Genomic DNA, 27,825 nt, shown 5'->3' with positions numbered 1-27,825 from the left:
GCGCACGCAGAGGGGTAGAGCCAGACTCAGCAGGACGGAAGGACATTCCGGCCGCAGGACACAAAGGGTAAGAAGCGAGCAAGCGGGACGCCGCACCTCGCTGAATCCCAAAACGTACCTCGCACTCCTGCACACCATTAACAGATTATCGGTAGATGTACCACACTTCTGCGAACTCAAGCACACTTGTGCCAGACTGTACTAATACAACCCAGTGAACTGTCGCTATTTGACTGCCTATAAGAGACATAAGCCCAGTTGGGCCTATGGTATAAAGGGGTCCGTTGACACCCTCATTCCCCCAGGGGCTCTTAAACAGCGACAGACGGACGGGTACCCACTTTGGAGGAAAGACTTTCCAGTCACGACTGGGAACACCCCTTTCCCACCAAGCATACCATATTTTATAGTGATATCTGCACATTTCTATAATAAAACATTTATCTTTCAAAAAACACCTCTCCTCATCATTATACCTTTATACATAGAGGCAGCGCTTCAGCCCAACCCTTCTTTGTTTCCATTTTGTTTTATTTATTTGTGAATTGCTGCAGACAATGAGACAACCTTGACAAGCAAAGTATCCAAGGTGACAGTCCGGCGCAATATGCTTCAAGCAGCTAGTATGAAGTTCAATCCAAGAAATACGGTGTCCCCATGCTGATAATACAATTGGATTAGAAGGTGAATGGAAGATATCTACCATACGTGTAATGGGTGTCTCCTCTTCTCCAAAATAAAATGCTTAATGAATATCATTCCATGTGCATTTCTCCATCAATATGGATGACGAACTCCGTGGAGTAAGAGGACCATTCTTTGATTTTACATGTGATTTGTCATTTATTTATGTCATAATAAAATGGTATTACACCATATCATATTTCTTAATTCTGCATGTGGGTCCTCTTACTCCACGGAGTTCATCATTCATATTGAGGAGACGCCCATTATCCCGAAGGGGCATATGGTAGATATCTTCCATTAAGCGCTGGTAGTGGGATCAATCCTGTCTGTATCTTTGATACTCACCTTCTAATCTAAGGAGACAACCTTGTCTGCATCTCTGCACTGTCCGGGGCCAAAACTGAGGGCAGCAGCGGCTCCTCACTGAGGGCCTTATTCTGGTCGATGCGTAAATTTCCGAATTCTTTCGGATGCGTTTTTTAGCCGTCTGCACATGCGGGGGCAACGCTATGCACATGTGCCACACTATGCGCATGTGCCACGCACGGTCTCCGTACTCACTAATACCGTACAGAAATGTGCACCGCATTCATTTGGGAAATATGGGCGTCATTCGGAACTACACAGGGGCGTAGTTTCAAAGTGGGCTAAACTGGGCATAAACATGGGCGTACACGAGGGAGTGCACTAATTCTGGTAGGCGTGCATTCGGACAGAACACGATTGCAAACGAACCAACAGGCAGGAAATATGCGATCTTCATAAGCAAGTTTCACTTTGCGGACACCACTCCGTCATGCGCTAGGCATTCGGATCGCCCAATTAGTACGGCCGCACCTGAACCACTGAACACAATACAATCCACTCCTCTACTCATTAATTTCACTCTTTAACTTCACTTCACATGATGTAAGGGTTAATGTAAAGTGGTAGTAATGTGTTTAATGTGTTTAAGTATCTATTAGGATTTAATTGATTCCAATTACAAACAAACAATTTTTAATGAAGTAGCCTAATTGCATAAGTGTGTCATGTAACAGATTTATGAGTTCAGAGAATAGTCATGAGTTTTGCGGAAATACACGGCATCGGTGCGTACGTGCAGCTTCACGTCCGTTCTGACGCTGTAAGACCGTGCAAAATCTTTGTGTGGCCAACGCACACGCACGGTTTGGATGTTGTCCGTAAACACACCCTCTTCTTAGAGAGCGAGTCCGTCCGTATGCGGCGGACCTGTGGGCGTTTCTTCTTACAATGTCCGCACAGCGTGGCGTGCGTTCCGCTCCGAAAGAATTCGGAAATTTACGCACCAACCAGAATAACCTCCTGAGAGCTCAAACAGCAGAGCTCCCTACACAGACAGATCACACAGGAAGGGAGCTACTGAGCATTTGCAGCAGCAGCTCCTCTCCCAACCAGTGACTGATGTCCTCCTCCCAATGGTTAGTGCTTCATGTGTGGGTGGAGGGGTGGCAGTGTGCGTGTGTGTGGGCTATATGTATGTTTGTAGGTATACTGCGTGTGTATATGCAATGTGTGTCTTATATGCTGTGTGTGTATGTGTTGTGTTTATGCATGCTGTATGTGTGTATATGATATTGTGTGTGTCTGTTGTGTTTATCATGCTACATGTATGTTTGTAGGTATGCTCTATGTGTGTATATGCTGTGTATGTCGAATATGCTATGTGTGTGTATAGGATATGCTGTGTGTGGGTTTTGTGTGCATGCATGATATTTTTATGTTTGTAGGTATGCCTTGTGTACCTATACTGTATTTATGTATGTAGGTTGTGTGTCTGTATGTGTGTATATATATATATATATATATATATGCTGTGTGTATATGTATGCTATGTGTGTGTCTTTGTATGTATGATGTGTATGTATGTATGTAAGAAGAGGGGGGGACCCTAAAAATGACTATGGGCCGGATGTAATAGCATCTGCGTTTCTGGCATTTAAAAAAAAAAATGCATTCAATTACAAGGAAAAAATGTGCCTTGTAAATGATTTGCCCTTTAAAAAAAAGTCTGATCAGCCCATAGCCATATGCTAGCCCCCCTATCTTTAGTACCCTGGCCCCATTGGTCAGGAGCCAAGCTGCGCGTGCCCACCTCGCCCAATAGGTAAGGCCACTATCCCCCTGCACTGTAACCCCCAGGTAATGTGGGTGAAAATGGGTGATGTTACCCTGTATAATAGTATCTAACAGTGCACATGTTTGTAGTGTGTGTGTGTGTGTGTGTGTGTGTGTTTTTTTGACTATAGAGAAATAAATATATGGGGGGCACGAAGAACTTTTTTTGCAGGGGGAGAAAAATTTCTAGTTATGCCACTGCTGGCACTACTGAGTAATGTGGACACACCTGAATGAACTTTGGAGTGCCTATGAAAGTCCATGACCGTGTTAATCCATAATCATCAAATTTTATAACTGCATTGGTTGGTTTTGTCTATCTTAATATACTTTATTTATGTAGAGTCATAACAGCAGAAAATACCAACTTTCAAATTACTGTTCATCATAACTGATTTAAAAACAAAAACCTTAATTATCAGTTAAATAGATATTAGATGTGATATTAGATGTGTTGTACTACATTTAAAATCTCAAAATGCGAGAGAAATTCAGATACATATACTGTATTATATTTTACATAAACTCATTGGTACTTCTTTACTTTCACGGCGCCACTAGATAGGACAGATAGGATACTAGATAGGATACGATTTTGTATGCGATTTGACATAAGATATCGCATAAGATATAGGATAAGATTTACTATCCATTTCATTACCCCACTATCCACTAGGGCGTGGAGTTGATTTTATATAGCGTGGCGAGCCCGAAGCGTGGCGAGCGGACACGGAATGTATTTTATTGAATTGCATGCAAATGGCATGCAATATTGGGAACTTGCTTTGAAACAACATCCGTGTCCCCTCGCGGGGCTCGCTGCGCTCGCCACGCTTCGGGCTCGGTGGCTCGCTGCGCTCGCCACGCTATATAAAATCAACTCCACGCCCTAGTGGATAGTGGGGTAATGAAATGGATAGTAAATCTTATCCTATATCTTATGCGATATCTTATGTCAAATCGCATACAAAATCGTATCCTATCTAGTATCCTATCTGTCCTATCTAGTGGCGCCATGAAAGTAAAGAAGTACCAACTCATTTTTACAACTAAAAGAAAATCCCTTTCAAAAAATGTACAATATGTCCAATATTATTCATATTTGATAATAAAAACGTAGTCCATTCTATTGTGAATCGCATTAATGTTCCAAATTTAGTAAATGTCTAATCAACAGTTACAGTATGTATGTCAGCATGAATATTATTTTGTGTTATTACGGTTAAACTAATCAGATAAATCAATAAGCAACATTTGCATGGTGATTTAAAGCTTAATATCTTCATTATGAGAGGTCACCAAACTACTACTCAGTTTGTTTTATCACTGTTGTTTCTAGTTGTAAAGTGCAATGGAATATGCTGTGCTATATAAGAAACTGTAAATAAATAATAACAGCTAAGCCGTGTTTTGCATGTTGTGCCAAATTAAGAAAAAAAGGCAAGATGTATGTGGACACATTTGTATATGTCCCCTGGGTGGTGCACACCACAGTTTCAGGCTTTCTTGACCACCCTTTCAGACTCCTATAAATAGGTGTGCACCATTGGAGTGGTGTGTCCATCACCGCCTACTGGGAATGTCCATCACCATCTACTGGGCGTGTCTATCAACGCCTATTGGGCATCAATGCAAACTAAACAGAAGGTGACTAATTTATGTATATGCACTTCAGAATGAATCATTCCCCCACACATACACCAGAAGCATGGCCAGTGTGCGGCAAACATTTACACTGTAATGCCCATTGTACATAATGCCAATTACACATAATGCCACACACCATAATGCCCATCACACATAATGCCACACACCATAATGCCCATCACGCATAATGCCACACACAGTAATGCCCATTCCATATAATGCCACACACCATAATGCCCATTACACATCACGCCACCCATCGTAATATCCATTACACATAATGCCACCCACCGTAATGCCTATTACATATTATACCACATACAGTAAGTGAAGCTTACCTACATGCTCATTGCCAGGGGTTACATGCTTCTTGCCACGGGTTTCATTGTCATTCCCATTAGGGATTAGATGCTCATTGCTAGGGGGAATTACATGCTCATTTCTAGGGAGTTACACGCTCATTGCCAGAGAGGGGATTACATGCTAGTTGCCAGGAGGAGTTATATGCTTGTTGTCAGGGGGAGGGGGGTTGTATGCTCATTGGCAAGGGGACTTATATGCTCATTGCCAAGGGGACTTGCATGCTTGTTGCCAGGGTGGGGAGGTCGATGACCAACCCTAACCCTGCATAGATACAGTATTAATATTAATACTCCTCTCACCTGTAGTATTTGGACTTCCTGCAGTATCACATCTCTCTATCACCTCTCCCACAGCCTGCTCCCCATAGCCATCCTGTCAGCTGCTCCATCTCCCAGGCGGCTATTGAGTGGACAGCCACCGCCATGCACCGCCTCATCACCTCAGGCCGCAAAGTCTTCAGCTCAGGCACTTACAGCAGGCAGACACAGGAGGTGACCAGCAGTGTGTGTACTGACTGACTTGCTGCCCGCCGGCTCTATTTATACCCTCTGGCTGCTCACGCTAGCCTGCGCCTCTTCCCGCCATATATAGGCAATGGTGCAAACAAAGGCAGAGGCAGTAAAGGTGTTCTATGACCCCCGAAACGTTGGAATTCACATCTTTGCTACTAAAATGTATTGAAAAGCCCGTGGAGTGCCGCTGTCTTGCACCGTCGCCTATAAACCATCTATTCAGAGGGCACCTGTGACTGTTGAATTCCATGTGGAGAGTGCCAGGCCGACAAGTGCTCCCTCTTTCTCTATACATACACATATATGTGTGTGTGTGTGTGTGTGTATATATATATATATATATATATATATAATAGTCCAAAGCAATTTGCACACTTAAGTCAACAACACCGGAGTGCCAGGGCCACATAGGGTAACGTATAAAGTAATAAAGGAAGCCAGCACATCCATTTCCAAATGGAAAAAATTCTTTTATATTTGAAAGTCAAAAATAGAAAAAACAGCATGGGGACACACCATGTAGGGTAAACAGTGTCAGCATAATGACAGTCCAAGCAAGGAACGTTACCACAATCCAGCAAAAGTTAGCATGGGTGTCCACTTTCAAGCCACTGATGCCCGACGGCCGTTTCGGTATGGTCACCGTCGTCAGGAGCATAAATGGCTATCAGTTAGACCACATATATATAGCAAGGCCAATCTAAAGTGAATCAACACACCTGTATAATTGCTGCCAACAACTTCCACCTGTGCATGCCCGCTCTCACCATGAAACAAGCCCGGAAGAACGCTGTATGCAGTACGGACAGCCGGATATGACGTTACGCGGGTACAGACAGAAGTCCTTCCCCGCGTCCGTCTCCACGGCAACTGGCCGCATACACATTTAACAAACCTAATGCCTGGATCTACGGCGTCAGACTAGGTACAAACCCAGTGCTGGCGTCCGTTACCATGGCGAGGTCTCACTATGATGCACGTCTCAGCCAAATAAACAGCGATGCCGGCAAACTGACGGAATACGCCGTATTAGCGAGTGGGCAAAAATACATATGGGGCACAGCAATCACTTAAAGGGGCCATGATGGTGGGCAGCGCTTGGTGTATAGTTGCTGGCTATTTAAGGTGGAACAACAGATGAAATGCAATGTGATAACCCAGCTATATATATAACATATAAAAAACATCGTAGTGAAAATGCATCAAATCCTGTACGTAAGAAAGAAAGAAAACATGCAAAGAGATATGAAAAATGTCCAGATGAATGATCACATTTAAAGGAAGCAACTGAGGGAGTATTCCTCATTAAGTCCATAAGGTGACATGCAGCCAAGTTGGCGAATCCAAAAGCTTTCTCTTCTCAATAATAGGTTGCCACGATCACCCCCTCTTCTCAGTGGGGGGACGTGATCAACGGGCATAAAGTGAAAGTCCTTCATGGAGTGCTTTAACTGATGGAAATGCCTAGCCACAGGCGGAGTAGTAGCATCGATGGCAGTAAGGGCTTTCTTCAACGAAGAGCGATGCATTGCAATACGTTCTTTCAATGTCCTTATTGTTTTTCCAATATACACCAACTTGCATGTGCAAGTAATCGCATACACGACAAAGCGGCTGTCACAGGTAAGATGAAAACGAATTGGATAAGAGTTTGAAGTTCTAGGATCAACAAAGATATCGGAGGTTAGTACAAACTGGCAATTAATGCATTTAATACATTTAAAACTGCCATTTTTGGGCGCAAGCCATTTCGTGGCACTCCTAACAGGCAACAGATCAGACTTTGCAACCAAATCCTTGACATTTCTGCTTTTTTTATAACAAAACATGGGGCTGTTAACACAAAATTGTCCCATCACAGGGTCAGCCTGCAGTACATGCCAATGTCTCAATACCACATCTCGAATTCTTTTAGATGCTATCGAATATGTGCTAATGAAAGTTAGTCTATCAGGTTGATCTGTTTTATCTTTTGAAATAAGGGCCTGTTCCTGCGTGATCTCACTACAGTGGCTAATGGCTTCTCTGATCTCATCACCCAAGTAACCCCTCTCCTCAAATCTCTTACCCATTTCAATCAGGGAGGTGCACACATCATTCTCATCCGAGGTGATGCGCCTCACTCTGAGCAATTGGGACAGCGGCAACCCCCGTTTTAGTGGACGCGGGTGAAAGCTGTCTGCCATCAACAGTGTATTTTTGTCTGTAGGCTTGCGATAAATGCTAGTGGTAATGGAACCGCCCCGGAGGGTCACCCCTACATCAAGGAAGCTAATGTAAACCTCACTTAACGCCAGTGTAAAGCGGATGGGGGTCGGTAACTGATTCAGATGGTCAACAAACTCAGCCAGAAGCTTGGGTCCACCAGTCCACACCATGAAGAGGTCGTCAATGTATCTAACGTAAAAAAATATGAAAGATGAAAAAATACTGTGTGACATGATATACTGATTCTCATACATATGCATAAACAGGTTGGCATAGGCCGGGGCCATGTTTGACCCCATGGCCGTGCCCTGCCGCTGCAAATAAAAAAAATTCTCAAAAAGAAAATAATTTTTAGTAAGCACAATTTCCATAAGTAACAACAGATAATTGACATTGGGACCCTCATAGTGTGGACTGGCAGAAACTAAGCTCCTGACTGCATCCAGTCCATCCCTATGTATGATGTTTGTATACAAACTTGACACATCTAAAGTCACTAACAAAGAATTGTCTGGCAAGGTGCCCAGTCGTTTGAGCTTTTGTATAAAGTCGGTGGTGTCTCGTAGGTAGTAAGTGGTGTTCTGTACCACCGGTTGAAGCCAAAAGTCGATGTACTGGGATATGGGCTGGCATAATGATCCACAGGTGGACACAATGGGATGACCCGGTGGCTTGACCAGGGTCTTGTGCACCTTGGGCAACACATAAAGAATAGGAGTCCGGGGATGGGTTTGTGTCAAGAAATAGACTGTCGGCTCATCAAGCCACTCATTAACAAGACCCATCTGTATCACTGAATCAATTTCTTTTTTATAGGCATACGTGGGGTCATACGTTAATCTCTTATAACAAACATCATCTGCAAGTTGCCTAAGGACCTCAGCAATATAATCCAATCTATTCAATATCACCACCCCGCCCCCCTTATCGGCAGGGCGGATGGTGATATCGGTGTTGGATCCCAATTTTTTAAGGGCCATATCCTGTTCTTTAGTCAAGTTGGAGTAGGATAATTTTTGTTTGCTCATGAATTCAAGGGTGTCACGTTTGACTAGGTTAACAAAGGTCTCAATCAAACGATTTTGACTGGGCGGGTCAAAGGTGCTTTTAGTTTTGAAGGGATTGGGTTTTTTTGGGGGGGGACAGGATTTTTTGAAAAAAAATCTTTCAATCTTAGGGAGCGATGGAATCTGTAAAGCTCCACCTCGAAGTCAAATGGGCGCTGTCTGAAGGTTTTTACATAACTAAGGCCCTTACCTAGAACATCCAGCTCATGCTCATCGGGCGTATAGTCTGATAAATTAAATATTACGGCTTCATTTTGTTTCTGCGTCCCTGTTGCTTCCTGTCTCTTCCTCCTCCTAAATCCACCCCTTCTGCAAGGTCTCCTCCCTGTGTTTTGTACTTGGATCTTGTCAAGCTGCCCTTGGGGAAAACCCGCTGTGTCGATTGGTCAGAGTCGCTAGCTGAGGTGTGAGTCTCTAAGTCTGAGAATCCTTTGTCAACACGTCCTGCCCTCCTCCTACGCATTCTGAAATTCTCCCTCCAATTAGTCTTGGGTTCATTGTCATGTAACCACCCATAAACACGTAAGTCCCTGTAGTCTTCCTTGACTACTTTATATTTGCTCTTTTTGAATGCCAGCAATTCCATTCTAAAGGCCTCTATGGAATCACCAAGTTTTGCAAGCATATCACCTGATGGATCATTTCTCAAAACATCAATGCCAGCATTTTCACATACAGTAATTTCTTGTTGCACAAGCTCTAAATCAAGGTTAACATGCTCAATAACTAATAAGATTAATTGTAACGAACAGTCATTGAGTATTTGACACCATTGCTGACAAAACACTGCATTGGTCCTGCCGATGGTCGGCTGGTTGCGAATCCTAAAGCCGCGTGGGATCATCTTTTCTTTATAATATTGCGACAGAGTGAGACCATGCAGGGTTAACTCCACTTGTCTTTTCTTTAACTTCAATAAATCAGAATAGATTTCAACAGGCGTATCCACGTCAAAGGCCAAGGAATCAGTATTGGAAAACAATATGCGTGCTTCATCTTTGCTATCAAAGCGTTTTATCCCCGTTAGAGCTTCAGACAAGGTTTTATCAACATTTTCAGTCATGATGTAAGTCATATATTTGTAATCCAACTCAAAACAAGAAGAAAAAAAAATCAATAAAAAGTTGCAGAGAGAAAAAAATCTCAAAAAAGAGAAAAAAAATACAGTTCTGTATCTTTAAATGCAGGTGCAGAGTTTGCATCAAAAATTAGTAATAGTCCAAAGCAATTCGCACACTTAAGTCAACAACACCGGAGTGCCAGGGCCACATAGGGTAACGTATAAAGTAATGAAGGAAGCCAGCACATCCATTTCCAAATGGAAAAAATTCTTTTATATTTGAAAGTCAAAAATAGAAAAAACAGCATGGGGAAACACGTTGCATTTCATCTGTTGTTCCACCTTAAATAGCCAGCAACTATACACCAAGCGCTGCCCACCATCATGGCCCCTTTAAGTGATTGCTGTGCCCGATATGTATTTGTGCCCACTCGCTAATACGGCGTATTCCGTCAGTTTGCCGGCATCGCTGTTTATTTGGCTGAGACGTGCATCATAGTGAGACCTCGCCATGGTAACGGACGCCAGCACTGGGTTTGTACCTAGTCTGACGCCGTAGATCCAGGCGTTAGGTTTGTTAAATGTGTATGCGGCCAGTTGCCGTGGAGACGGACGCGGGGAAGGACTTCTGTCTGTACCCGCGTAACGTCATATCCGGCTGTCCGTACTGCATACAGCGTTCTTCCGGGCTTGTTTCATGGTGAGAGCGGGCATGCACAGGTGGAAGTTGTTGGCAGCAATTATACAGGTGTGTTGATTCACTTTAGATTGGCCTTGCTATATATATGTGGTCTAACTGATAGCCATTTATGCTCCTGACGACGGTGACCATACCGAAACGGCCGTCGGGCATCAGTGGCTTGAAAGTGGACACCCATGCTAACTTTTGCTGGATTGTGGTAACGTTCCTTGCTTGGACTGTCATTATGCTGACACTGTTTACCCTACATGGTGTGTCCCCATGCTGTTTTTTTCTATTTTTGACTTTCAAATATAAAAGAATTTTTTCCATTTGGAAATGGATGTGCTGGCTTCCTTCATTACTTTATATATATATATATATATATATACAAGTCCAGCAGACGAGCACCCTCCTTCCAACAGAGCAGCAGCCGCAGTGCTTCAGCCAATAAACAAATATAGCCACTCCAGATAGCGAGCACCAGCGGTCTTAGTCACCAAGAATTTATCACAACCACACAGGGTTTGCAAGCTTTCGGGCTTCCTTTATTCCAGCCCTTCGTCAGGCAACAATTACAAAAGCATAATGCACAATACAGATCTTAAATAGCAGTGTACATACCAGCGTGGTCAGACGCCGTCCTGGCCCGCAGCGTGTGCGTCCGCCGGAAGTGGAGGGCGCACCCTCGTCAATCCTCCCCGTCTCGCACCGCTGAGCGGTCGCCATGGCAACGTCAGACACAATCAGTCTCTTAAGCGCTGAAAGAATGCGCTGTGACTGTAAAACAAGTAAATAAGAATAAATATACAATACATACATAAAACAAACATATACAAAGCAGGATCAACCTGGAAAGAGCACAAACTCTATATACCTTAATCTCACATAGTTTTTTTAGTATTGTGAGAATGCAAATGAAAGCGGGGAAGGTTTATCCAAGCATAGGCCAATTGCCTAGGAGCAGTATAGAAGTGCACAGACTAATAGGGATATATATGTGACCTAATCTACAAATATACTCATATTTAAATGGTCATTAAGACCTTTGGGCTTGACTGTATCCAGCAGATAAATCCACTTAGATTCAAGGCGAAGGAGGCTTTTATGCCGGTCTCCACGCCTTTTATCCTCGGGCACATGATCAATTATGACATGCTTGAAATTAGCAAGACTATGTTTCATTTCATGAAAATGTCTGGCAAGGGGCTGATCCGATGTTTTTCCCCCCAGAGCTGCTCTTATAGTCGTCCGATGCATCGCCATCCTCTCCTTAAAGGGTCGGATGGTTTTGCCTATGTAGCATAAGCCACACGGGCATTTTACCATATACACTACATAGGGCGTACTACATGTCACAGCATGTCTGATCACGTACTTTTTTCCGGACTGAGGATGATAGAAGTTTTTTGTAGCAATCATATGTTGGCACGTAGTACAGCCAACACACTTAAAACACCCTGGCTCATGTCTACGTATTCTCTTGTCTACCAACATATGTTCACTAACATCACTATGTACCAGCCAGTCCCTCAAACTCTTTCCTTTTTTATAACACGGCATGATTTTAGCCTGTTTGAGTTTTTTTAGGTCATTGTCATTCCCTATAACTGGCCACAACTTATTACTCCAGTATTTTACATCTTGATGGGCAGTGTTGAAATTTTGCACCCAATGGATTCTTTCACCCGTATTCAAGGCTGCAGTTTTAGCTGCCAAAGATACATAAGCGATTGGAGAACCCCCCGGGCAGGCCAATAATATCCGCCCGGGGTGGATTATTTAATAACATTTCCCAGTATCTGGATGCTTTTCTCCAGCCGTGTGTACAGAGTGGGGATACCTATTTGAGAGACACTACAGATTTGTTGTTGAAGCTGCGGGAGGTTGGTGATGTGCCAGATGGCACCTGGTTGTGCACCCTGGACATCACCAGCCTCTACACCAACATCCCCCACGAGGGAGGGTTGGCGGCAGCAAAAAAACTAATATTGGACAATCCGCTTTACGATGGACCAGAAGTGAATTTTTTTCTGTCTCTGCTTGAGGTAGTACTTACAAAAAATTATTTTTTATTTAACAACAAGTACTACCTCCAAGTAAGCGGGTGTGCCATGGGATCCCCTGTGGCCCCCGCTTACGCTAATACCTATATGGTAGATATTGAGCAAGAGTTTTTCTTTAATAGAGAAGTGAGAGACAGGATAATTTTTTATAAAAGGTACATCGATGATGTCCTCCTGTTATGGAGGGGACGTCCCGATGATTTTGAAAAATTAGTCTTAGACATCAATAGCAGAGATTGTCCAATAAAGTTCACATTCCAGATGAATCTTGAAGAAATTGCATATTTGGATGTCCTGATCAAGATTGTTGATAACAAGATTTGTACTTCATTGTACACTAAGAAAACTGACAGGAACATGTTGCTTAGGGCAGATAGCTATCACCCCCCTGCAACCATCCGCAGTCTCCCCTATTCTCAGTACCTGAGAGCAAAACGTATTACCAGTGACCCGGCTGCAATACAGACGACTTTTGATGGTATGACTGATAAATTCAAAAATCGTGGGTACCCAGATAATATTTTGGAGGGTGCCAGAAAGAAAGTCGCTAAAGTAACCAGGGAACAAGCTCTGGTTAATCCAGCTAAAACTGCAGCCTTGAATACGGGTGAAAGAATCCATTGGGTGCAAAATTTCAACACTGCCCATCAAGATGTAAAATACTGGAGTAATAAGTTGTGGCCAGTTATAGGGAATGACAATGACCTAAAAAAACTCAAACAGGCTAAAATCATGCCGTGTTATAAAAAAGGAAAGAGTTTGAGGGACTGGCTGGTACATAGTGATGTTAGTGAACATATGTTGGTAGACAAGAGAATACGTAGACATGAGCCAGGGTGTTTTAAGTGTGTTGGCTGTACTACGTGCCAACATATGATTGCTACAAAAAACTTCTATCATCCTCAGTCCGGAAAAAAGTACGTGATCAGACATGCTGTGACATGTAGTACGCCCTATGTAGTGTATATGGTAAAATGCCCGTGTGGCTTATGCTACATAGGCAAAACCATTCGACCCTTTAAGGAGAGGATGGCGATGCATCGGACGACTATAAGAGCAGCTCTGGGGGGAAAAACATCGGATCAGCCCCTTGCCAGACATTTTCATGAAATGAAACATAGTCTTGCTAATTTCAAGCATGTCATAATTGATCATGTGCCCGAGGATAAAAGGCGTGGAGACCGGCATAAAAGCCTCCTTCGCCTTGAATCTAAGTGGATTTATCTGCTGGATACAGTCAAGCCCAAAGGTCTTAATGACCATTTAAATATGAGTATATTTGTAGATTAGGTCACATATATATCCCTATTAGTCTGTGCACTTCTATACTGCTCCTAGGCAATTGGCCTATGCTTGGATAAACCTTCCCCGCTTTCATTTGCATTCTCACAATACTAAAAAAACTATGTGAGATTAAGGTATATAGAGTTTGTGCTCTTTCCAGGTTGATCCTGCTTTGTATATGTTTGTTTTATGTATGTATTGTATATTTATTCTTATTTACTTGTTTTACAGTCACAGCGCATTCTTTCAGCGCTTAAGAGACTGATTGTGTCTGACGTTGCCATGGCGACCGCTCAGCGGTGCGAGACGGGGAGGATTGACGAGGGTGCGCCCTCCACTTCCGGCGGACGCACACGCTGCGGGCCAGGACGGCGTCTGACCACGCTGGTATGTACACTGCTATTTAAGATCTGTATTGTGCATTATGCTTTTGTAATTGTTGCCTGACGAAGGGCTGGAATAAAGGAAGCCCGAAAGCTTGCAAACCCTGTGTGGTTGTGATAAATTCTTGGTGACTAAGACCGCTGGTGCTCGCTATCTGGAGTGGCTATATTTGTTTATTGGCTGAAGCACTGCGGCTGCTGCTCTGTTGGAAGGAGGGTGCTCGTCTGCTGGACTTGTATGTATTAGTAGTGTGGACACACAGACTGCGGTTTGTGACACTACTCAGACAGTTTAGCACCTCCAACACTAAGATACAGTGTACTGTTTGTGCATGATTTCCAGGCTGAAACCACACTAGCGTATCCCTGCTTGTGCTAAGTCTGGGAAAAACTGTGTTGGTCTACAACATATCTTTTGCTTACTCTATATACGCTATGGATGAAGCTGGTGGTTTTGATTGGACACAGGTGCCGTTATTTGAGACCAAGAGCCTGTCTGAAAGTGAAACTGAAGCTATTCTGTTTACTGAAAAGTTTGCTGATTCCTTGGGAGATGCTACAGCAGATGATATTTATTTTCAATTATTGCGTTTAAAAAAGAAGGAAATAGACTTTTTGTTGCATGGCATTACATTGTCTGACTATGTGCGTGATAAAAAAATACCCCGGGGTTTCCGGGTGAATAATGCACCTACGATTGGTCGCCACAATGGCGAATTTTGTCGCAAATGGATCGCGGTGTTGAATAAATGCTCGCTAGATCTGATGACCATTGTAGTGGAAGAAGCTGGCCGAGAATTAAAGCTAGTACGTGACAAAATTAAGGAGTTTGAGGGAATGAATAAAAAAATCCTGTTACAAGATAAAACGCAGGATTGGATGGAAAAAATAAATTCACAATTGTTGGCCTATAGAACTGAACTGGTTGCTTTTAAAAAGAGGAAGCTAGACACTGTGAATAGAGATTATTCTGAACATCAGGTGTACAGATGGTTGTCTGGCAAGGCAGATACAAGATCCAATGCCAGAAATTTCAATCAGCGCAGAGGCCGTTTCCAAGCCAATAATTATTCAAGTGATGCTCCCTCCTCCTCAGGTGATGACTCTGCCCGCCAGAATTATGCTGGAGCCAAGCACCCTTTAGGGGTGACCACACGACGTGGCAGAGGTCGACCCAGAAACGTACCAGGAGAGGCGGCAAACGATACCGCGGCTACAAAGAAAAAGACACGCAACAAATAAATCAGGTATTTAACTTATCTGACAGGACTTTGACAGAGAATGAGATTAAGGTGTTGAACAAGGGGTTAAGTTTTGTGCCAACAAATCCCTTCAACAGCCTTAATTGGAAGATAGACTTATACCATCTAGGTCGACAGCTTAAACTAAGAGAATTCTTTGAGAAAAGAACTGATATAACCCCTGTCAATGTAGTGAATACACTTCCATCTAAACGATTTTGCAATAAGTCGACTTTTGACCCTGTAACCCACAATGTGGCGATACTGGGGTATTTGAAAGCATTGGACTCTCAAGTAATGGAATCACAGAAACAGTCAGTTACAAGAAGAAATAACCTGTCTAAAGTTGAGTGGCAGGCTCTTAAAGACCTGAATGGCTATCGTGACATAGTCATTAGGTCTGCGGACAAGGGGGGAGGGGTGGTTGTGCAAAATGTCCACCAATATTGCAATGAGATTTACCTGCAATTATCCGATAATAATGTTTACTTAGAATTGAAAAATGATCCCACTGACCGTTATAAAACTGATGTGTTTAAACTTATTGATGGTGCTGTATTTGAGATGCACATTTCGGAACAAGTGGGAGATTTCCTCAAAGTGTCTCAACCAAGGGTCCCCATTCTGTACACACTGCCAAAGATACATAAGCGATTGGAGAACCCCCCGGGCAGGCCAATAATATCCGCCCGGGGTGGATTATTTAATAACATTTCCCAGTATCTGGATGCTTTTCTCCAGCCGTGTGTACAGAGTGGGGATACCTATTTGAGAGACACTACAGATTTGTTGTTGAAGCTGCGGGAGGTTGGTGATGTGCCAGATGGCACCTGGTTGTGCACCCTGGACATCACCAGCCTCTACACCAACATCCCCCACGAGGGAGGGTTGGCGGCAGCAAAAAAACTAATATTGGACAATCCGCTTTACGATGGACCAGAAGTGAATTTTTTTCTGTCTCTGCTTGAGGTAGTACTTACAAAAAATTATTTTTTATTTAACAACAAGTACTACCTCCAAGTAAGCGGGTGTGCCATGGGATCCCCTGTGGCCCCCGCTTACGCTAATACCTATATGGTAGATATTGAGCAAGAGTTTTTCTTTAATAGAGAAGTGAGAGACAGGATAATTTTTTATAAAAGGTACATCGATGATGTCCTCCTGTTATGGAGGGGACGTCCCGATGATTTTGAAAAATTAGTCTTAGACATCAATAGCAGAGATTGTCCAATAAAGTTCACATTCCAGATGAATCTTGAAGAAATTGCATATTTGGATGTCCTGATCAAGATTGTTGATAACAAGATTTGTACTTCATTGTACACTAAGAAAACTGACAGGAACATGTTGCTTAGGGCAGATAGCTATCACCCCCCTGCAACCATCCGCAGTCTCCCCTATTCTCAGTACCTGAGAGCAAAACGTATTACCAGTGACCCGGCTGCAATACAGACGACTTTTGATGGTATGACTGATAAATTCAAAAATCGTGGGTACCCAGATAATATTTTGGAGGGTGCCAGAAAGAAAGTCGCTAAAGTAACCAGGGAACAAGCTCTGGTTAATCCAGCTAAAACTGCAGCCTTGAATACGGGTGAAAGAATCCATTGGGTGCAAAATTTCAACACTGCCCATCAAGATGTAAAATACTGGAGTAATAAGTTGTGGCCAGTTATAGGGAATGACAATGACCTAAAAAAACTCAAACAGGCTAAAATCATGCCGTGTTATAAAAAAGGAAAGAGTTTGAGGGACTGGCTGGTACATAGTGATGTTAGTGAACATATGTTGGTAGACAAGAGAATACGTAGACATGAGCCAGGGTGTTTTAAGTGTGTTGGCTGTACTACGTGCCAACATATGATTGCTACAAAAAACTTCTATCATCCTCAGTCCGGAAAAAAGTACGTGATCAGACATGCTGTGACATGTAGTACGCCCTATGTAGTGTATATGGTAAAATGCCCGTGTGGCTTATGCTACATAGGCAAAACCATCCGACCCTTTAAGGAGAGGATGGCGATGCATCGGACGACTATAAGAGCAGCTCTGGGGAGAAAAACATCGGATCAGCCCCTTGCCAGACATTTTCATGAAATGAAACATAGTCTTGCTAATTTCAAGCATGTCATAATTGATCATGTGCCCGAGGATAAAAGGCGTGGAGACCGGCATAAAAGCCTCCTTCGCCTTGAATCTAAGTGGATTTATCTGCTGGATACAGTCAAGCCCAAAGGTCTTAATGACCATTTAAATATGAGTATATTTGTAGATTAGGTCACATATATATCCCTATTAGTCTGTGCACTTCTATACTGCTCCTAGGCAATTGGCCTATGCTTGGATAAACCTTCCCCGCTTTCATTTGCATTCTCACAATACTAAAAAAACTATGTGAGATTAAGGTATATAGAGTTTGTGCTCTTTCCAGGTTGATCCTGCTTTGTATATGTTTGTTTTATGTATGTATTGTATATTTATTCTTATTTACTTGTTTTACAGTCACAGCGCATTCTTTCAGCGCTTAAGAGACTGATTGTGTCTGACGTTGCCATGGCGACCGCTCAGCGGTGCGAGACGGGGAGGATTGACGAGGGTGCGCCCTCCACTTCCGGCGGACGCACACGCTGCGGGCCAGGACGGCGTCTGACCACGCTGGTATGTACACTGCTATTTAAGATCTGTATTGTGCATTATGCTTTTGTAATTGTTGCCTGACGAAGGGCTGGAATAAAGGAAGCCCGAAAGCTTGCAAACCCTGTGTGGTTGTGATAAATTCTTGGTGACTAAGACCGCTGGTGCTCGCTATCTGGAGTGGCTATATATATATATATATATATATATATATATATATATATATATATATATATATATATATACATACATACATACATACGTACATACATACACACACACACACACACACACACACATCAATCATATTATCTTAAGTATGAAGCCAGGCAGAAAAATGTACTTACAGTGATTCGCGGGTCAGCGGAGAGGGGGGCAAGGCTTAAATGACGCAAAATGCTGCTACTCGTGTCATTAAACCCCGCCCCCTCTCCGCAGACCTGAAAAATCTGGTAATTTAATTAGCAGGGAAAGGGGGTGCAGGGGCTCTGGGCAGCAAGCGGGAGACTTGCCCACCTTCTTGGGGGGGCCTGGGGGCGGACCCGATTTTAAGGAGCCTCCCGGCCATTCCGGGAGGGTAGGCAAGCCTGGGTTACCCATATTTGAAAGAGGGGAGTCTGCTCTTTCATATTATGTGGCCCATTAGTGGTTATTGTCTGTTTATCACCTGTGATTGATTCAGAAAATAGATGCTTTGCAGAGCAGTGGTGATTACAGTCTCTTCCAATCTTCCCCCACACACAGGACACTGCGGCCTGCAGGTGGGACATATAGCGGAACTGTCCTGCTGTAATCGGGACAGTTGGGAGGTATGATGATGTGCGTGGTTTGATTAAATTATCAGTGAGAGTGACCCACACCAGGGGCGTAACTAGAACTTTGTGGGCCCCATAGCAAGATGTTTAGGGGGCCCCTCAAACCAGGTTTCCATTACAGTGGTTATGGCTCAAAAGACATATGACTGCACAGGCTAGTGTTGCACATGAGTCATAGTATTAGTAAAAATAGAGAGAGTGAAAGCAGTGACATGGAGACAGACTGAGAGGCAGCAGGTATGTAGAGAAAGACTGAGGCAGTGGGGAACATGGAGACGGGTGCAGAGGGGGCTATGGAGACAGGCATAGGGGGCATGGAGACAGGCGCAGAGATGACATGGAGACAGGCGCAGAGATGGCATGGAGACAGGCAGAGGGGGGTATGGAGACAGGCATAGAGGGGTATGGAGACAGGCAGAGGGGGGTATGGAGACAAGCATAGGGGAGAGACCGAGTCATCATTAGCTTGGAGGCCGTGGAGGAGTATAGGGACTTGCAGCATGCTTCTGCTTCACTTTGAGGAGAAGCCAACATTGCGAAGAGGAAATGGCAGTGAGCTGTGTGTTGGGGTTAATTATAGTAGACTATGCCTCTGTTGCTGTAAGGTTTAAACCACAAACATCCCGCCTTCTTGCCACCGCTGGCCTTCTCCCCTTGAAACCCGATGTGCACAAAGAGCGGTGCAGAAGAGGGCTGACTGTGGACTGTGCTGCTTACTCACCGGGACTGCTGCTGCAGATCACACTCAGAGGAGGATGTGGGGAGTCAATGGGATAGTTGAGAGACAGTGCGTCCACCAGCCCATCAGTCACACCGCTGCAGAGCTACCTTGCGACTCTCTCCACAGTAGGCAGTTCTGAAGCCAGATACACGGGATACCACACACGGGGCAGACAGTGGCATACTGTAACTAAAGGTTTGAGGGTGCAGCGGATAACCTGCTGGGCCCCCTAAGCACCCTGGCCCCATAGCAGTTACGCCACTGACCCACACTCAGCACAGAGTTCCTTCCTGAATTGGCCAATAAGCAATACTGTATTTTTCATTTGTATCATTACTGGATCAATGTCGTCATCAAATTTCCTTGAGATAATATAACATTTTGAGCATGCTCAGCTATGGAGTTTGGGAAAAATGTGAATGTGCATTTAAACTAAAGAACGCAGTTGAAAGCCAAGAAATGAATCAAATAATACAAATTATTCTTCCCTTGTCATGTATGTGGGTGGGTATTCTTTTCTTGTCATGTATGTGGGTACCTCATCACTATTACAAACAGACCCTCTACCTCAGGGGCAGATTTATTAAGCTCGGTGAAGTGATAAACTGTCTGGTTTTTATCACCGGCCAATCAGCTCCTACCTGTGAAGTTATAGGCTTGGTTTGAAAAATGACAGGTAGGAGCTGATTGGCCGGTGATAAAAATCAGACAGTTTATCACTTCACCGAGCTTAATAAATCAACTCCTCAGTGTCTTGTGGACTACTAAAGCATGATGTAAACTTGATTCCTATACAGAGATTGGGGGATATGTAACAAAGCTTGGAGAGATATAAAGTGAAGTAAGAGAAGGGGCCCAATTTTGGTTTTCTCTGTAAACTGCAAACATCGCAGCTTACTGAGCATATTAGACGCTGCCCCGCCGAATACCCCCCTGCCACTGAATCCCCTCAATAACATGCAAGGGGATGTGTAACGAAGACACTTCCCCCTCGCATGCCTCCGCTGAAGAAGATATCAGTCACCGACCATCGACTGATTTCTCCCACTGTAGCTTTGCAAATAAAAGTCAGTGGGAACTGACTTTTATTTGCGAGCGCTAGGACAAAATCAGGGGTTGGGTGGCTGACGTCCGCTTCCAGCAGACATCGTCCTGTCCACGCACCCATAGTAATGCTAAGCGGTTTCATGGGGACACCCATAAAATGCTGGGCATTCCCATGGGCATTCCCTGTCCCCTTCGCCTTCTGCCCTTGGTCTGCCCTGATCCTTGCGATTGGCTCGGCGGCTATGCAAGTCGCCAAAGTCATTCTCAAAGGTGAGCTGCTCATGTGCATAATAGTAAATGCACATGCGCAGTCCCCTAAACATCAGGACGGGGCCGAACTCGCTATAATGCGAGTAAACCATAATAACCCCCAAAGTACCAGCATCAGCTCCTGTCATGTTACAGGCTGTGTTTGAAAGTGATGACTGACGCGCTCATCATAGAATTATAGGAGGAGATTATTTGGCTGCACATGAGCAGCAGCTTCCCATCAGCCATGTTTCTTCTGCTTCAATGAGTTTCTGCGCATGTGAAGAAGCTGGCCGTTAATGCTCCCAAATCGAGGCTGAGCTCTATTCATGGCAGCCACTAGCAGATGGTTATGGGCGTCCGGCGGCCACTGATGGGGTAAGACCAACTGGTCTGGCATCCTGGCAGGCCAATCCGGCCCTCTATATCTTCAAAGGTTCTGATTATGTAATTGTAAGTTATCTATACAGATTGTAAATGTAATGGGTCTGTTAACTGTAATTGTGACAAAGGACCACACAATAACTATAATTGGCCCCTTAGAAATGATTCATTAAGATAAATCCTTATGGAGCTGTAGACTCCCTCTAGACTGCGTGTAGAAAGAATTACAATATAAAGGCGAGTGATAAATTAAAGGTAATTTATTAACAGCGGCCCGGCATCAGTACAAATCAGGTAATCATACTCTATGTATGTTATTATTCATTCTTGCCTTCATTTAGGTACCATACAATACAATAAAAATGTAAGTTATTATGATCATGAATATTGTGCTGTTATTCTTATTGCAGTCCAAATCAGTATTTATTTAGTAACTATATACCCATCTAAGTACAGACGTGCTGAATTTTATTATCCTACACACAGCTTATTATAACAGTATCTGTAGTTTTATGTGTATGGTGAGTATCGTACATAGAAACTTTCTCATCTATCCTTTGTGATCATTGATTTTAGATATTGCAAAGGTGTACGTCGGTGCCACTTGTACATAACCCTGTAAGGTAGAACTAATTTAGCATAAATATATATTCTTATAGCACTGTACTTTACAATGATAAATTTCTAATTCAAAGAATATAGACATATTTAAAGGGATACGGTCAGTGGGTCACCAGCAAGTTGTTAGTCATTACGTAGACACCATTAGGTCGACATGCATTTAGATTGACGTGTCTAGGGCAACATGCAGGAAGGTCGGCATGAGTCTAGGTCGACATGGATTAGGTCGAAAGGGTCATTAGGTCGACATGGGTTAGGTCGACAGCCAAAAGGTCGACATGGGGTTTTTCACAGTTTTTTGAGCCGACATGTGCCGACAGGCGGTATTTCATGCCCTACCATCCACTAGGGCATGGTGGGAGAATAAAATAGTGTGCCGAGTGTAGCGAGGCAATGAGCCTGAAGCATGGCGAGTGGACGCGGTGCACTTTAACCTGTGTCCATGTTGACTGTGTCGACATTCGGGTAAAAAAACTGTGAAAATTCCATGTCGACCTTTTGACTGTCGACCTAATGACCCTGTCGACCTAGACTCATGTCGACCTAGACACATGTCAACCTAAATGCATGTCGACCTAATGGTGTCTACCTAATGGCTGTCTAATAACTTGCTGGAGACCAACTGATCCACACCCTATTTAAAGATCCCAATTAGTAAAGTAACAATATCACTGCATCTCTTGGTAGATCATTGCCAGACTGTACCTAGCAATAAAAAAATAAAGAAATACAGAAATATACTGAGAGCACTGATAGTGTGGTATTTTGTACTAAATGCAGTGAAAGTCACAAACTGCAATAAATCTGCCAATTTAAGAATGTATTTATCTGATGAGCCTTGGTACTTAAATCTCTCAAAATATCCTCACCAATAACTCTCTCCAATTTCTGGAATTGTTCTGAATACATTTGGCCAGAACGTAATTTTATAGATGAGGAACTGTCTGATATCATCTGTCCATACATGGATGTGCTGAGGATATTTTCCTGCATGTGAGTTGTTTATTGTAAAGGGCAAATTAAAGTCTACATTCACAGTCCACATCTTGTGATAAACATCTTCCATTTCCTCATAGGGCCTTATTCAGATCTGAGCTCAGTGCAAATTTGTTCGGAAAATGGGCAAAACCATGAGCACTGCAGGTGGGGCAGATGTAACATGTGCAGAGAGAGTTAGATTTATGTGAGTTATTTTGTTTCTGTGCAAGGTATATACTAGCTGCATTATTTTTGAACTGCAATTTAGATTTCAATTTCAGCACACCCCATCCAAATTTAACTCTCTGCTCATGTTACATCTGCCCCACCTGCAGTGCACATGGTTTTGCCCATTTTCCGAACAAATTTGTACTGAGCTCAGATCTGAATAAGGCTCATAGAGTGTAAGTCTTCACCAGCAGGGACTTATTTATGACTGCTTCTGACACCGGGAAGTCTTCAGTTAAGCCACCACCCCACTAGAGTGATATCCTGCCTTGCAAAAAAATATTATTAGTATTATGTGTACGGCTACAAATCCATCCACAGCCACGCAAATATGTCCAATCATAACAGGCTCAACGTGAAATTATGTTTACACTGGCCATCATTCATTGCAGGTGCCGTGTAGCCCGGGACTTATTCAGCAGTGCGATGGAAAAAGGCATATCCGCACTGAAGTTGACCTCACACACCCTCCCATAAAACTCTTAGGCACGCCTAGCATTTTCCCTGACACCACCAGTGTTTTCCTAGGCGCGCCTGCGATTTTATTAGCACTCCCACTAAAAGGCCAGTTTACACCTCCAGATGCCTACTCCCTGTAAATCACCTTGAGAATGGCATGCGTATAGAAAAAGTTTCAGGATGGCCTAGCTTATGAGCGGGCAGTGAGCAGTGTATCGATATTCGCCACTGTGCAAATTAGCAGCCATGCAATCAGGCCTGAATCAGGACCAAATACACAGAAACATAGGGTGAACTGTAATAGGGTGAGAGAATCAGAAAGTGAGAGATTTGGTAAGAAAGTTCTAGTTTTTTTAAAGCGGCAATCATTTACACTGCAAAACCAGTTTGATTTTGTAGTGTATTGATTGCCGCTTTTATAAAAATAGAGCTTTCTTACCAAATCTCTCACTTTCTGATTCTCTCATCCTATTACTTTTCACCCATAGATCCTACTTGTTGACTAACAGAATCAGGAAATATAATGTCACTATTTTTTCATCTTCCTTCTGCAGGTTGGTCGCTGATGAAATATGCAAAGCTATTATTGGACATTACTTCAAATGTTACTCAGAATAGGTCTTTTATATTGTACAGAATAGGGTCTTTGCTGCACGGATCATGAAGGGTAAATGATAATATTATGACAAGTTAGGGCTCAAATGGAGCCAAATGACACAACACTTGTGACAGAGTTTGTTCTCGCTGGTCTTTCCTCTGACCCAAACCTTCAGCTTCCTCTCTTTGTCCTCTGCTTGTCAGTGTACCTGGTAACATTGCTCGGCAATCTTATGATCATTGTGATAATTAGGGTCACTCCAGCTCTGCAAACACCAATGTACTTTTTCCTCATAAATTTATCCTTTGTGGACGTGTTCTATTCAACAACTATTACACCCAACACCATGGCCAACATTCTCTCTGTAAACAAGAAAATTTCCTTCACCGCTTGTGCAACACAAATGTTTCTTTTCATTGACTTGGCAAGCTCTGAAGCGATGCTGCTTGCTGTGATGGCCTATGACCGGTACGCCGCCATATGTAAGCCTTTGTATTATACAACACTTATCAGCCATGCAAGATGTTATCAACTTGTCTGTTCAGTTTACACTGTAGGATTTCTTAACTCATTCATACATACATATTTTGCATTTACCTTACCATTCTGTGGGTCACATCATATAAATCATTTCTACTGCGATAGCAACCCCATCTTAAAGCTTTCATGCAAAGATACATTTCTTAATGAGATATTGGCATTTGTTGTTGCTGGTTCTATTGAAGTTGGTTCTTTCCTATGTATACTGATATCGTATGTCTTTATTTTATTACCATTATTGAGGATTGGCTCTTCCAGAGGTCGGCGCAAGTCTCTTTCCACCTGTATCTCTCACTTTACTTGTGTAGCCATGTTCTACTGCCCTGTATTCTTCATGTATTTACGGCCAAATTCTGCATACACAGTGAACCAGGACTGGGTGCTGTCTCTGTTCTACACAGTGGTCATACCATTGCTGAATCCCATCATCTACAGCCTAAGAAACCAAGATGTAAAACAAGCTGTGTCAAAGTTGAAATGTACTAGTATTTTGTTGATTTTTTAAATAATTTTAGATTTTTCTTTTTTACAAACAACAGAATGACATCATAAAGAGTTAATAAAGAAGCCAATCAGTTACAAAAATTGTTTGGTAGAGACTCAAAATAAAAGTTTGTGTTGAGACAAGGGTCAACACTGCACCTGTAGAAGTGAGGTAAATGAAGAAGAAGGATGGATCAGGGAGCATTCATTTAGGGTAGAGAAATAGGGGAAATAGAACTGATGCTGTCCAGGATGCCAAAATTATTTACTTTTCTTATAGGTTAAGTCTGGGACCAGGGGAGGCTCCAAAAAAGGGGCTGCAGTTAAGTTCAAAATTCAAATAGGGGAAGCAAAGCAACTGCCACCAACTGCCATTCCAGACTGTCTTGGTGTAGCTCCACTATTTGAATTTAAAACTGTGCTGCTGCCCCACCTCCGGAGCCACCCCTGCCTGAGACCTTATTGAGTGAAATCCAGAGAGATTATATGAAATTAGGTTGGGGCCTTCATGAAACATACTGGTGATGTATTCAATGTGGTATGTCTACAAAATAGTTGCACATAATGTTGGCAAAGCAGTTTCTGGTAAAAAAATAAATATCCACAGTCAAGGATTCAGTTTTGATGGCCAGCTATAGGTTTTCTTTCAGTATTTTTCTTTAATTTTGCACCTATCTCCAGCACATTGGACAGAGCACTGTTTTACTGGCTACTAGTACGGTTTTGAGCATGTATTCTATAAATACTGCAGTGGACAGAGTGTGCACTGATTTATTGGATGCTAAGAAAGTATCTGTTGTATGTTTTTATTTCATTTTTATTTTACATAAAAGTTATAAATTCTTATCAATCACTGTACATGCATAGGCACAGCCTAGGGGATAATGCAGGGGATATTGGGTACTTATGTATTATCTGGGCTCCCATGTTAAATGCACCCCATTTTTTCATACCCCTACTATCCAACTACGCATGGAGTTGATTTTATATAGTGTGGCGAGCGCAGCAAGCGTGGCGAGCGGACGTGGTCTCATAAGAAAAACAGGAGCCCAGATATTACATAAGTACTGGATATTGTACTCTGGGCCCCCGGGCAGTGCACAGTTACACCATTATCTCCCATATTTCCTGTTCCAGTCTGTATATACTAGTGTTATTCATGCGCATGACAAGATACTGTAGGTGGATTGTATTTTTCTATGTGTGTTGTAATATTGGTACGTTGCCTTTATTCCACTACAAGAAACCTTTATAAAATAGTTGTCACTCAATAAGGTGGAGCTATAAACAGTACACAGCGATTATTAAAGAATTATCTTAAATCTAATATACTCCACTGGTTTACATTTAATTTATACCATATTTACCTCCCAACATGACAAAATCTAGTCGTTTATGTTGAAATGTCATTATTATCAATGAAATAGTTTAACACAAGTGATGCCAATCGTATATCAAGAGGGATGTCCATTTTGTATTAAGTGCCCTGAGTTCTACCAAGCCTTATTCTGGATATGTGCTTAGGATTTTATTATTCTAAGGGGGAATTCAACCCCATTGTCTGTAGAAATGAACGACTAATGATCCCCGTCTATAATAATATAAGATTTTTAGGAACAGTTGTTGAACAGAAGTGAGGAGGGGTGGAGATTCATTAGTCCATTGTACTAGAATAAGATTTCTAGCCACCGTTAATATAATGGATAGTAGAGGAATAATTGACTTATAAGTCGGTCCTAGATTCCAGTGCATATAATGGAGACATAGCATTGCTAGAGGGTCTGGTCATATAGATAGCTAAAAAAAATTATTAAAAAATACAGCTATTTTATTCCAAAATCTCTGAATTTTGCCACATTCCCAAAGTTATGGAAAAATTATGCATTTGACGCATAACATTTAGGACAGCAGCCTGATTCCTCCACCACCATATGTATTCTCTGAGATTGTGATCTATAAGCTCTGTTCAAGACTCTGTAGTGGGTTTCCTGTAACATTGCGGTTGTTAAATAATTAAGTTAAAGAGTATTCTGGTGTGATATGTATGGGACTTTATATACTCCAAGAGAGAAAAAAAAGGGTTATTTGTCATATATATATATATATATATAAGGATACTGTATGTAATTCTTTAACCTACTAAAGTGTTTATACGTCTTGCTGACTTATTGTCCGCTAAGCCCCTGATGAAGTCAATTTATTGACGAAACGCGTTGGGCCTACGACACCATCTGTACCAATAACAGACCTGCTGTATTTTTAAAGCTTGAAGTCTTTGTGAAGACTATGGAATAAATGTATAAATTTTAAACCGTTGAGTTTTCTTTAGCGCACTCTAAACCTTTTGTATATCTCTATTTTCCTATCTGGACCCGGCTAACAGGGGTCCATTAGAGTTGCTGCTCCTGTTATTATCTTGGGCGCGGTTGGGGTACCATTTCTTGTAATATATATATATATATATATATATATATATATATATATATATATATATATATATATATATATATAGTAGTCTGGATTTTTATGATTTTTTTTTCCTGCTATGTTAATGTCAGTTTTTTATAACACAAATATCTGTTTTCGGGTGGAAACTCAAAGAATCCATGATAGATTCTCGGCCCCACGGTATATGTTTTCACCAATGGATTTGTGCAAAAAAGCCTAATAATTGGGCATTTTCTTTGAGCCTTCTGAGGTTCTGAAAAACCTCCCTGAAGATACACTAGTGG

General features: G+C 42.5%; 2 protein-coding genes across 6 annotated transcripts in view; both read left to right on the top strand.

Moving 5' to 3' along the window:
• The window catches only part of LOC146072531 (proto-oncogene Mas-like), a 156,957-nt gene that overhangs the window by 42,218 nt on the left and 86,914 nt on the right, over positions 1-27,825 (top strand). The gene's annotated exons all lie outside the window — the stretch shown is intronic.
• On the top strand, positions 24,174-25,115 carry LOC146073018 (olfactory receptor 5AR1-like). Its single transcript, XM_083180193.1, has one exon. The coding sequence runs from the start codon at positions 24,174-24,176 to the stop codon at positions 25,113-25,115; it is 942 nt and encodes a 313-aa protein (XP_083036319.1).

The sequence above is a fragment of the Crinia signifera genome, chromosome 4 (genome assembly GCF_055691185.1).
Source record: "Crinia signifera chromosome 4, ASM5569118v1, whole genome shotgun sequence".
NCBI classification, from domain to species: Eukaryota; Metazoa; Chordata; class Amphibia; order Anura; family Myobatrachidae; genus Crinia; species Crinia signifera.
The sequence above is the reverse complement of the archived record's forward strand: the minus strand, read 5'-3'. Positions and strand labels throughout refer to the sequence as shown.

Excerpts from the sequence above, each read along its gene's own strand:
- LOC146073018 (XM_083180193.1), top strand. The coding sequence starts at position 24,174 with ATGGAGCCAAATGACACAACACTTGTGACAGAGTTTGTTCTCGCTGGT.